Source organism: Alosa alosa, chromosome 5, assembly GCF_017589495.1.
Source record: "Alosa alosa isolate M-15738 ecotype Scorff River chromosome 5, AALO_Geno_1.1, whole genome shotgun sequence".
NCBI classification, from domain to species: domain Eukaryota; kingdom Metazoa; phylum Chordata; class Actinopteri; order Clupeiformes; family Clupeidae; genus Alosa; species Alosa alosa.
The window spans coordinates 34,074,600-34,087,751 of record NC_063193.1 but is presented as its reverse complement, the minus strand read 5'-3'; the positions used below and the strand labels follow the sequence as shown (position 1 = coordinate 34,087,751).

The 13,152-nt window shown below is 40.7% G+C and overlaps 1 protein-coding gene across 1 annotated transcript in view; it reads left to right on the top strand.

Moving 5' to 3' along the window:
- The window catches only part of LOC125295308, a 195,125-nt gene that overhangs the window by 35,580 nt on the left and 146,393 nt on the right, over window positions 1–13,152 (top strand). The window contains exons 3-8 of the mRNA XM_048244574.1: window positions 6,187–6,453; window positions 7,808–8,093; window positions 8,333–8,631; window positions 10,311–10,433; window positions 10,858–10,905; window positions 11,026–11,073. Of these exons, the coding sequence (XP_048100531.1) occupies window positions 6,187–6,453; window positions 7,808–8,093; window positions 8,333–8,631; window positions 10,311–10,433; window positions 10,858–10,905; window positions 11,026–11,073 (1,071 nt within the window). The remainder of the gene's footprint in view (window positions 1–6,186; window positions 6,454–7,807; window positions 8,094–8,332; window positions 8,632–10,310; window positions 10,434–10,857; window positions 10,906–11,025; window positions 11,074–13,152) is intronic.

Genomic DNA, 13,152 nt, shown 5'->3' with positions numbered 1-13,152 from the left:
AATATGGCTGTCCCCGTCTACACATATCCCACCCCTTCCTTGGCAAAACGTCGACATGCCAATACATTGAGCCAATCATGTGGTGTGATGTGAATACATTGAGCCAATCATATGGTGTGTTGTGAAGACATTGTGCCAATCATGTGTTGTGATCTTGCCGCTGGAGCAAGATTGGTGTAGTGAAGCCTTGCGCACGCGCATTTCTGCCGAAATGGATGCCCGACGAGTGCCCAAAAATCTTGCCTAAAAGGACTTTGCTAGAGCGCTGTTGGTCCTTGCAGACATAAGAGCAACATAATTCACTTGTACATCCTTTGACCATTAATATACATACATAGACATTCACTTTTAATTCACTTTCACACCTTTGACCAATCAAATCAATATGTATGTTTATGCAAATGTATTATATTTGTGCAAATGAAAACAAGATACCTGTCACTTCTCTTCATCTTTGTGTACATATTGTGTACATATTGTGTACATATTGTGTACATATAAGTACATATTGTGTACATATTGTGTACATATTGTGTACATATAAGTACATCACTCCTTTTTTAGAAAACAAAATAAAGATGCTACTGTTGAAGTTGTATACAAATAAAAACTAAAAAAGTAAGGACCAACCTAACCTACCTTCATCTGTATCCACTCCATGTGCCTGTCCAAGCACGTCAGAATCCCTGGACATGATCCTCCCCCTGTACCTGTCCAAGCACGTCAGAATCCCTGGACATGATCCTCCCCCTGTACCTGTCCAAGCACGTCAGAATCCCTGGACATGATCCTCCCCCTGTACCTGTCCAAGCACGTCAGAATCCCTGGACATGATCCTCCCCCTGTACCTGTGGCACTTCTGAACCTCACAGAGGTTTACAAAACTCCATTTGTTTCATTTGTGAGTTCTACCCACTTTTGTTTCATTTGTGTGTTTCTGCACCTCTGGGAGTGTGGTGACGGCTGGTCAGATAAGAGTGTGTGTGTTTCTGCACCTCTGGGAGTGTGGTGACGGCTGGTCAGATAAGAGTGTGTGTGTTTCTGCACCTCTGGGAGTGTGGTGACGGCTGGTCAGATAAGAGAGTGTGTGTGAGTGGGGTGGGGTGGGCGTTCTGCTCGGTGCAACTCTGCTCTCAGATCCTCGGCAGCAGGCAAGGTCGGTCGGGTGTCTGCGGTTGTCCTGAGCCTTCTCTTGGTGGACCTGCTGGAGCCATTGACCCATTTTCTGAGCATGTTGACCAAGATGGCGGAGCTAACTCATAGAAGGCAGTATTTCTATATCAACAAATAAGTGCAGGGTTTGCTGCCTTATATTTTGTAAAAGTTAGTGAGAAATAGGCACTAATAAAGCTGGTCAGGTTTTGTAACCAAAAAATACATCTGAAGCCATGTACGATCTCTCTGTCAGCCACCTTGCACGTAGAAATCGGTAGCCATCAATCACCTGCGAAGCCCCGCCTTGTGTACAGCCCACTCAGCGGCAAGTGGGTGGAGTTATCGCTGTTTTTTGCATCTAATGTGACTGTTGGGAAGCCTATCAAAGTAAGCTTGAAATGAAAAGTCTGGAACACCATAATTCACCATTAACTATTTCCATTGGTTGGCAGATTACCTGCCCAATCAGCGGTGAGAGGGGATGACACTTGTTTCGGATTTGGTAAACGGTAGTAGCAAAAATTGCAGTCGAAAGAATGTGTAATTAATTTACAGCAAAGATACATTACCTTTGCTGCACAAACGACTCATACATTGTTTCCTGACTGCCAATGCTGTTTAGTGTCAGTTTGTAAAGTTTAGGTGAAGTAGGAAGCAACGTTATGAACCCTGAATAATGTGGTTTTGCTGGATCAGTGATTTTAAAGTTAGCGCCGGTCGCGATGCAAGTGGTGGAAATCCTGAGTGACTCTATGAGTTTTGTTTAATATGCTAATTCAGAGGGCTTGCAGGGAATCGATGGCCTACTGGTAGGGTATCGAACTTGTGACCGAAGTATGGCCGGTTCAATCCCTGACTGGTAGGGAAAATGTGGGTGGGGGGTGATAAAAACAGCTCTCATACATCCACATCCACTAATTAGGTGCCCATTGGTCTTGAGCACGGCACCTAAAACCCTGTCTGCCTGCTCTCTGTGTTGTCACTGTTCCCTTGTGCCTCTGCATGTGTCCTGTCTGCCTGTTCTGTTCCCTTGTGCCTCTGCATGTGTCCTGTCTGCCTGCAGTGGCCTGTTTTTTCTTGTTGTTTTGTGTTTCTCTCTTATTTGAATGAATTAACTGTATTTGTAACTATACCAGGGGCACAATAAATAGAATAACAAACATTAATAAAGATTAAGAATCACCATCAAGGCCGCCTTAGTCTAGTAGCTTTGGGATGTTAAAGTGCATAAACCTCTAAAAAAAGTGCATTTTAAGTGACTATTGCTCTGAGCCTCTTGTTGCACAGATTGAATCCAGTCTTGGGAGGTCCATACTCACAATGCACTGTGCCGGCTCTGGGGTGGGGGAGCCGCCGCTTCCTTCCGGGCGGCTTCATAGTGCTCCCCCAGCACCGTCTGAAGAGACCCTCTGGAGACACTAGGGCATCGAGGAGGAGAACTGTCTCTCTGTCTGGGAGAAATGCTTGTGGCATATAGCTTAAACATCAGCTGTCATAGTCCTTCCAACAAGCTAGGGAAGACAGTTTGATTCTGTGGGATTTGAACTGTTAATCATGTTTTCTGGTTTATGTGTTTTACACATTTTCTCAACTGTGGACTAAATTCCGTGTTCCATTCTGAATAAACAAATAAACTAATCTCAACTCAAATACAAAAGTATATTGTCTGTACAAATGAAGCATTGGAAAACAAAAAAGAACCTATAGCATGCTTAGTTAGATTCCTCTATCCAGTACAGTGAAATAATGAATCAGCAAAAGAATTTAGCAATATTAAAGCAGTATCTGTTTATGAATAATTTGGATGCAAAAATATATATAGAACATTATAAGGACTGTTTTGAATATTGTGTTTCATTTTGCAACAGACATGTCTTTTTACTCTTTTGTGTTTGTATTGGGATCTGTTTCAAGACATGACCTGATTTTAGAGTCAGATGTGCTAATCATTACCTTTGCTACAAGTGGTGAAATTCCTGTGTTTAACTTTACTGCCATATAAGGTCCAGTGTCCTCCATTGTGTTTTGATGTACTCCCAGAGGGAGTGGTTTTAAAAGAGAGGAACATTTTCAGGGAGTTGTTTTAAAATAGAGGAATGTTTTCACAGGCCACAATATTTGTGCCCAGCCGTTTATATGTTCTATATGTGTTGACCAGAACAACGAAAGCATGAAGAAACTCATTTTTTTGTGGTCTTTATGTCAGATGTCATGCTGCTATGAAACAGGTAAGGCACATTTAATTGTTCATAATGCTCATGCAACAATGTGTGCGTGTGGACGTGGCAGAAACAAAAAGGTGGAATTATTTAAACGAATTAACACAATACAAGTGTGTGGACTGTGCTGCAAGCAGCTCAATGGTGTTGCCACCTCCAACAGACATTAACACAATACAAGTGTGTGGACTGTGCTGTAAGCAGCTCAATGGTGTTGCCACCTCCAACAGACATTAACACAATGCAAGTGTGTGGACTGTGCTGTAAGCAGCTCAATGGTGTTTGCCACCTCCAACAGACATTAACACAATACAAGTGTGTGGACTGTGCTATAAGCAGCTCAGTGGTGTTGTTGCCACATTTCCACCTCCAACAGACATTAACACAATACAAGTGTGTGGACTGCGCTATAAGCAGCTCAATGGTGTTTCCACCTCCAACAGACATTAACCGAACACTGTGTTGTCCATCGTCCCCAACTAATCAGTTTAACCGAACACTGTGTTGTCCATCGTCCCTAACTAATCAGTTTAACCGAACACTGTGTTGTCCATCGTCCCTAACTAATCAGTTTTTGGGCCTCAATCAATTAATCGTCATATTGAAAGTAGCTAAGTGGATGTTATAAAGCTGATGGATTTCACTAAGATTCTATCTAGGCCAAAGTATTTTGAAAAAAAGATTTTTAATTTGGATTTAAAAATAACTGTGCCTGCGTCCCTAACATATAATGTAAGGCCGCTCCATAAGGTGCAGGGAGGGCAAATGTCCTTGACCAGCTGGTTATTGTTGACAGATGGCATGACCAAGAGAGCAGCATCAAGGGAGCAAAGAGGGCTGCCAGCGTATACGGGCTAATAATAAACAAGGGAGCAAAGAGGGCTGCCAGCGTATACGGGCTAATAATAAACAAGGGAGCAAAGAGGGCTGCCAGCGTATACGGGCTAATAATAAACAAGGGAGCAAAGAGGGCTGCCAGCGTATACGGGCTAATAATAAACAAGGGAGCAAAGAGGGCTGCCAGCGTATACGGGCTAATAATAAACAAGGGAGCAAAGAGGGCTGCCAGAGTATACGGGCTAATAATAAACTCAGTTAGATAAGGCTCTTGCTTTTTGTGTTCAGGGAAGAGAGATTAACACAGGCGTTACAGTATGTGACACAAACACACACACTCTGAGGTCTTACCCGTTGCTGGGGTATGCCCTGGCAGGCAGCCCTGATGTTGGCACACCTGCTTGCATCCTCTGTGTCTGCCACTAATGTGACCAAGTACCCACTTTCAAATTTTGTTGTGAAGTCATATTCATTCTGATGTGTCCTCATAAAGTGTACGTTTCCAGGACAACTAGTTTAAACACGCTTTGATTGGCTGAAACCAAAAGGAATTTATCATTTGACAAAGGTGACACATTGATTATTTCATTGATTTTTGATTGAGTTCTGTCATTGAATTGTATGATTTTAAACTGCTTTCACATTTTTTACTTTAGGATGACACGCAAAAGAGCCAGGCTCTGTCACACAAAAATATCCCAGGAAAAAAATGGCATTTTTATGAAACGTAGTGCTACTACACCCTGAGAGCATGTTTACAGACAGAGGAATGACAGTTAAAAGGGCTGACTATCAGGCCCTGTCACTGCCCCATGTGACACGGCCTGATGATTGACACGGCCTGATGATTGACACGACACGGCATGATAATTGACGGCCTGATGATTGACCGGCCTGATGATTGACAGGGCCTGATGATTGACACGGCCTGACAAATAAATGTTATTTTTACTCATTGCATGCAAGACACATTTAATGCCAAAACACATACAAATTGTTCCTTAATAAAAATATAAATAAATAAAAAATATTATATTAATAATACCATCCATGTGATCAATAAGAATATAGCCATGTGATCAATAAGAATATGTTATTTGTGTCGCTGAAATTTGTTTAATCATTATATAGATCAGGGGCCGTATTCACAAAGAATTTTAAGGCTAAAAGTAGCCCCTGACTGGCGAATTTAGGAGCAACTCTTAAAAGGGCGTGTCACTCCTAACTTTAGGACTTTACTAAAAGTAATTCACAAAGCATTTTAGACCTAAAAGTAGCACCTAAGTCTGGGACAGCTTAAAAGAAGTCGAGAGGACTCCTAACTCACTAAGACCTATTCACAAACCCTTTTTGTGACATTTCACAACTTCGCAATGTTTTGAAATGCGTACTGTATGCGTCGAGCTTCTAATCGCAAGGGAACAATTTTGCATTGTAGGCTAGGCCTAGGCATAAAAGGGATGCAATAACGGCACCAACAACAACCAAAACTACTCATTGATGTCTAAAAGGCTTTGTGAATAACTTTTAAGAGAAAACTCCTAGCTAAAATCTTTTAGTGCGATTTAGAAGTACTCCTAGTGGTAAGATAAAAGGCTTTGTGAATACGCCCCCAGATAACAGATCCAGTGACTTAAAATGTGTACTGAAATCAAACATAAAAAAACATCCTTAGAAGGGATGATAAGTTTTCCTCATAGTTTAACTTCCATGACTCAGATGTTCAGATTCAAGAATAAGAATAATTTGTTTATCTGTGGTTCCATGCTGACTGTTCCAGTGTTGGCTAACACCCTCTTGAATGTGCCTCATGCTCACTGTTCCCATATCAGTGTTGGCTAACACCCTCTTGAATGTGCCTCATACTGGCTGTTCCCATATCAGTGTTGGCTAACACCCTCTTGAATGTGCCTCATGCTGGCTGTTCCCATATCAGTGTTGGCTAACACCCTCTTGAATGTGCCTCCATTCTCAGGTTCTCACTCCATATGGATGAAGGCAACATACATCAGTGGAAAGACTCCATTTCCAGAATTCTCAGGATATGTGATGTTGGATGACATTGTGTTTGCATACTATGATTCGAATGAACACAAATTATTACACAAAGACATCAATAAGGCCTCAAACAGCAGTTTTGATGAAGATGATATGAGTTATTTTGAACACTTTATTGGATATGTACATGGAAGTCTGAAAGGTCGAGGATCTTATCTGAACAACTATTTCAACCACACAAATGGTGAGCTGATCGATAGGAGCACACTAAAGTTACATTAAAGAGGCATTTCAGAGTAGTTGTCTATGCAGTGGTTCTCAAACTGTGGTACGGGTTCCACTAATGATACTCTAGTGATATTCCAGGAGTCTCTGAGATATTTTTTCATAAAGATTTATAATAATATTAAACATTTCTTTCAGTAAGTATACTTTCACAGTAATTTTCACCAGACATTAGTATTACATCAGGTGATCCACACAAAAATCCAACAAGTGTAATTTCAGCGAAAAGTGTGTTTTTCTGCATTAAAACACATCAAATAGGCCGTGGAGACAGTATTTTCCGTTGATAAACCACTACAGAGCTTGCTCCGGTATATGCTATAGCCCCAAATAGCAAACAGTGGATTAGCTAAGGGCCATGAGCGAAACACTTCCCAAATAGCATTTTTTTAACCAGTGTATTGCTCAAAACAGCCTCAAACCTCGTCAGTAGCTTGCTCAAGGTCCGTACACATAAAACCAAAAACGTAGTTAACGAACTCTGAGTTTTTTACAGAAGACTAAAAATCCTTTTTTCGTCTACGCGATCACTGAAGTTAAATTTAAACTAGTTTGTGTCTTTCTTTAACTACATTAAATTTGCCTACGCTATGTAAGGAATAATGTATAGAACACCGGTCATTATCGGAAAATAAGTACCGACAGGGCGAACATGACTTGTTTCGTGCTGAAGGGACTAATTTTCCGATAATGGCGCTTATTACACGGCTACTTGCCAAAACGAAAAAATAAACGCACTATGACTCTAAATTCATTTGTTACCAATTCGGCGTGGCTTTTGCAGAAACAAACAACACGCTGAACTTGAATCAAACATTCTTCAGAACTCAGTTCAACCGTCTACTTTCACTTTTCAATGAAGTTCAATTGCAAGAAGTAACCAAACTACTTGCGGAGTGATATGAAAGACGTAAATTAGAAGCACAAAACCCATTTTCCTTGATGGCGGTCTGCTATACTTAGCAATGGCCTGTTATCGAGAAATAGCAGACCGCCGAATATTGGGAAAGCCCATTCAAGTGAATGGAGCATTCTGCAGCATTATGAAAAGCCGTGTAATAATGTATTTTAATGCCAGGTATAATGGTGGTAGAATCACTAGTCTAAGGCTTACAGTATACAGCTAAGACTGACCTGCAAATGCAAGCAACAGCACAGTTGGTACTGACAAAAGCGATATTTTATCTAACAAATCTTGAGACAATTTAGGAATAAAAAAATGTAGATTTTAAATTTTGCAAATGTTAATATCCAACAATGTGTGCAACTGTATCCACTTAGGAAACATTAATCCATTATTTGTTTTCCCCCAGATACTTGCACTTTTCAGAGACTTTCTGGATGTGAACTACTGGACAATGATAAACCAGGATTGATGACTAGCACGGATGCTTACAATGGGGAGGCTGTTGAAGGAGTGTATTATGATGTAGACCATGACGTTCTTCACACTAACTGCAAGTGGACAAATGAAGAGAGTTCAATATGGACTCCAAATATGAACTTGCCTTCCCTGTTCAGAATGATATACCACCCCAATTGCATCAAATTTCTCAAAAAACATCTAGCCAAAGAAAGAAACCGTGCGCTGAAAAAAGGGTAAAGTAATGTATACAGTGACTGACAATTATAGTGAGGAGTCTTTGTAGTACTTAGTCCATTTCTGCCAATGAAACAAACAGTTATTATGCATACAATGTTCTGTGACATGACAACAACAATGAAAAACAAGGGAACACTTTCATAATAGGTTTTAACCAGTAATTACTTCATGATGGCTTACAGGCTATACAACAGAAAATAAACTAATAAAATTGAAAGAAAAAAAAAATGTTCCCACCCACCACAGTGAAGCCCAGAGCCAGGCTCCTCCAGAGAGAAAATATGGGCTCAACAGGTGTTCTGTTGACCTGTCTGGCCACTGGTTTCTACCCCCGTCACATCAACCTGACCCTGCTAAGAGACGGCCAGCCTGTGTCTGACCACCAGATCACTGGGGGGGAGCTGCTACCTAATGGAGATGAGACGTACCAGATGAGGAAGAGCCTGGAGGTCAGTGCAGAGGAACTACAGCATCACCACTACACCTGCACAGCTGAACACCTCAGCCTGGACAACAAACTGGACATTGATTTGGGTATAACAGGGGTTTTGAGATGTCATTGGCTGTATTAAATTGGTATTTTATTACTGACCTCACTAGACTACATACAAAAACCCAGAGGCGGACAGAGGACACAGCTTTATTACTTGAGTAAAAGTACAGATACCCTTTGCTCAATTTTACTCAAGTACAAGTAAAAGTACAACAGTCAGATGTCTACTTAAATAAAAGTACTGAAGTACTTGTTTTTAAAAGTACTTGAGTATCAAGAGTACAAGAGTAGCCTACATTTTCTAAATATTGCATTACTACTGCCACAGTGTTTACATTTATGTACAGAAACATCCTACATGGAGTTATGAAAAATGTTAATGTTAATACCTTGGAGAATGTAAAAGGAATTGAAAGTAAAATTAAGTAATTTTCATCTTTTTACCATGTTGCCAGGGATGGTCAGTATTTCTAATACATGTATTTAAAATACGTATTTCAAATACAAAATACTGTTTTGTAATTGAAACACTTGAAGCGAAAACTATCATTAACTTGTTCAGAAAATTGAAATAGTCTGGCGAGTGGGGCCACAGGTTGGCACATTCCCGGGATGGACCTGCTGCGTCTTCATCTATTGTTTCGTCCATGGTTTCGTCTCTTATCTAAATCTGACCATGGAGTTGACTTTGGCGGAAAGCTGAAGGTGATTGCTGATAGGCTGTCCCAATCAGTGGCGCCTGCACAATCCAATCACGTTTGAGAGGGAAACAACAAATTGAGGGTTTCGAGATTTTTTATTTTTCCTTTTTTTTAGAAGTAATAATGGGTACTCACGGTTATGGATAGAAATGTAGTGGAGTACAAATATGCCTCTTACAATATTTGCCTCCCTCAAAATGTACTTGAGTAAAGTCATGAGTACTCCCCAAAAACTGATACTGAACTCGACTGAAAAGTACTGAACAGATCCCTCAAAAGTTTGTACTCAAGTACTGTACTCAAGTAAATGTACTTTGTTACTGTCCGGCTCTGCAAAAACCTAAAGTGCAAGTGCAAACGCTTTCATTATGTAATTTCCTATATAGTCTGTGAACTCTGTTTATGCAACTTCCACTGTGGATGGGGTTATCCGAAACGTTTGCACTTGCACTTTAGTTTTTTTATATATTCTGGTGAGGTCAATAAATCACTATTTGATGATATCCTCGTTTTTTTGAAGTCTTCCTTTTGAGTGTAATTTCCAGAATGATTACATAACACATTTCTGTGACACAAATAATGTGATGAGGGTGGTTGTGAGTACTGGGGGAAGGGGGCCCCAGGACCCCCCCAGCTTAGCTGATTATGAGCTTTCTGAGGTTGACTGGGCCTTTTCATGTCTCTGCCCCAGGACCCCCCAAGCTGAGCTGATTAGGAGCTTTCTGAGGTTGACTGGACCTTTTCATGTCTCTGCCCAGGTGGGGGGCATGCCCCAGGACCCCCCAAGCTTAGCTGATTAGGAGCTTTCTGAGGTTGACTGGGCCTTTTCATGTCTCTGCCCAGGGGCCCAGTGGCTCATATTCCGTCCATGCTTGATACATAGTATGATTTTGCGTGAGATATGTCCCCTGCCCTTGAAAAAGTCTGAGTCCACTACTGAGTAGGAGTACAGTATGCTGTAAAGTGAGTTGAAACTGTTGACGTGCCTGTTCAGTGTTTCTGATTTGCTTTTTTGTCAGAGCGAGATTGGGACTCGGTAACTACACCCATCGGGTTCTCTGCACCGATGGCTGTGTGTGTGTGCTGCCTGGTTGGAGCCAGTATCGGGGTCTTCATCATGTGTAGGAGGAAAACAACGAAAGGTAAAACAGTTGTCACGGTGATAAAGTATCTCATGTTTTAGCTTCTCTGAGTCATTCAGACAACAATGTCCTGGCAGGTTTGAAAACTGTTTTACTTGAAAGTCATAATCATTGCTGCTAGGACTAGGTGACAGTAGCGTTGTAGGTTTCTGATTGTAGATTGCTGTCTACTGCAACAGGCCATTTGGTACAATATATTACCTACTCCACCCAACTAGGACAGCAGGTTATAATGCCTTCTTGTCTTGACTGTTGTCATGAGCGAATGTTTGGGCTCTTAACATCCAGTTTTTCTGATAGAGGCAAATATATTGTATAACATAATTTATTTGTAAAGCAACATCTGCAACTGGATGGGAATATACAGCAGCTATGGTTACCTGCCACTGCCTGGTTTTTTATGGAATGTGTCTTTGTGTTACAGATCAGGGCTCCCAGACTACTCTTTCCAGTAACTCCACAGCTGCCTCAAGTGAGTGTGTTTATAATATTTACACACTGCTATCTGTCTCCCTCCCTCATGTAGAGATGCTGTGTCCAGTGTCAAAGCAACAGATCTCTTTTGTGACTGGATTGTGTCTCTGTGTTACAGATGAGGGATCCCAGACTACACTGTTGAGTAACTCCACAGCTGCCCAAAGTGAGAGAATACATACACACCACCTCCATCAACAGCACAGGGGCTGCAGCCAATTTAAACATAGAGCTTAGCTTATATAAACTTGGGGCTGCAGCCAATTTAAACATAGAGCTTAGCTTATATAAACCACCTCCATCAACAGCACAGGGACTGCAGACAATTTAAACATAGAGCTTAGCTTATATAAACTACCTCCATCAACAGCACAGGGGCTGCAGCCAATTGAAACATAGAGCTTAGCTTATATAAACTTGTTTCACCGTGTCAGAGAGCTGCCCTGTGGTGCAGTATGTGTAGATCATTTTCTGAACTTGGTTTCATGTTCTGAGAATCTGTGTTGCAGATTTTGTTTTCAGCAGAAGCAGAAGAGTTTGGGTTTCAGTAAATACAATACTTCATGTTGTTCAGTGAATTAAGCCGCATTCAATTGATCTTAGGTTTGACATTTAGTGCATTTTGCAGATACATGTTGAAAGAACAAAGGGGTTACACTGTACTTGAAGGTACAGTATCTACATAAGAGTGACATGACACTGTCATGAACGTGTCATAAACATTATAAACAAGTCATAACATTTATGACAGTCATAACACTTCTGTCACTCGCTTCTGTCAAGTGTCATTCTGTTTTTGTCATGACAAGTTAGAGTTAGTCAAGTCAAGTCAAGTCAAATTTATTTATATAGCACATTTCAAAGCAATAACATTGCACCAAAGTGCTTTACATAAAATAAAAAAAATAATAAAAATAATAATTATAATAATAATAATAATAATAATAATCATAATAACAATAATAATAATACATATACATACCAATAAACATATATAAAAAAAGGGAGAGGTGAGGGAGTCAGGGAGTGTTAAAAGCAGGGGTGTCACTAGACCTTATTCACTGGGGCACGTGCCTTTCGCTGGAAACAGCATTCATGAGCGCATCTCTGTGCCTGCTTTAGTCATGACTCAAGCCTTTCACTTATTAGCCAATAAAAAAACAAGGAAAAAAAGAAAGGGGCTATATAGCCAATAGCCAATCAGGAAATAGCACCTCTGTAGCTGGGTAAGATTTAACGCAACAACCAATGAAAATCGTTCACATGATTCTTCCTAGAGTTTCCTTGTACACACACACAAAACCGCTGGAGCTCGTCACATCACTTTGAGCAGAGAGTAAGTCGTCTCATGTTTTAATGTTACAATAAATTCACAACTTGTTTGACAGATAAAATGACAAGTTGATCGCTGTTAGAGAATGTTGCCCACATAATTAGCATCTGTTTTTCAATGCTTAGCGTCATTGTAGCTTAAATTTAGCAACAGTTTACCAGCTTGTGCTCTTTCCCTCACACACACACTCACACCATGCGTAGGCTGCATGCACACATGCGGACAATTAATAATGATTAATATGTATACTGTAGAGAGAGTCCTGTAAAAGTAGCCTATTCATGGGTTTCATCAGGTCCCTTTCCACAGGTGTATAAAACCAAGCACCTTAATTATCAATGCAGACTGCATGGTGCTTGATTAATACACCTGTGGAAAGGGAAGGAAAGGAAGCTGTCCTACTGTAAAACTAAACACAGCCTATAAGCTATTCAGAGACGGACATCAGAACATTCTTCCTGAACAGAGGGAGAGGAACAGTGAGGAGGATGAGGGAGGTATGATAATTGGCCACATTAACGGTAACATTAACATGCTGGTAATAGCCAGTGCTGTGATTTGATCAATGGTTTAATGGCAAACTTAAATACGTTTGCTGCATTTGCAAATGTAGCCTATAATAATCTACACAGAATCAGAGTAGCCTATAGGTTTATAGATTATTATAGGCTGCATTTGCAAATTATCACCAAAAGTCAGTATGAAGGCGTTAGTAGGCTATTTAAGCTACAAAGAACTGCAGTAGTGCCAGGATGACTATAGGACCCTTGCCTGGGAGGGAAGTATATCTCAATTGTGACTAAAAATAAGCTTCCCTTGTGTTAGTAGGAAAGCCTATTAAATTCATGCAGTGAGTATAGGCCTACTTATGCCTATGTGTTTGGATGTTGCTGGATAGTGGCTGCTACAACA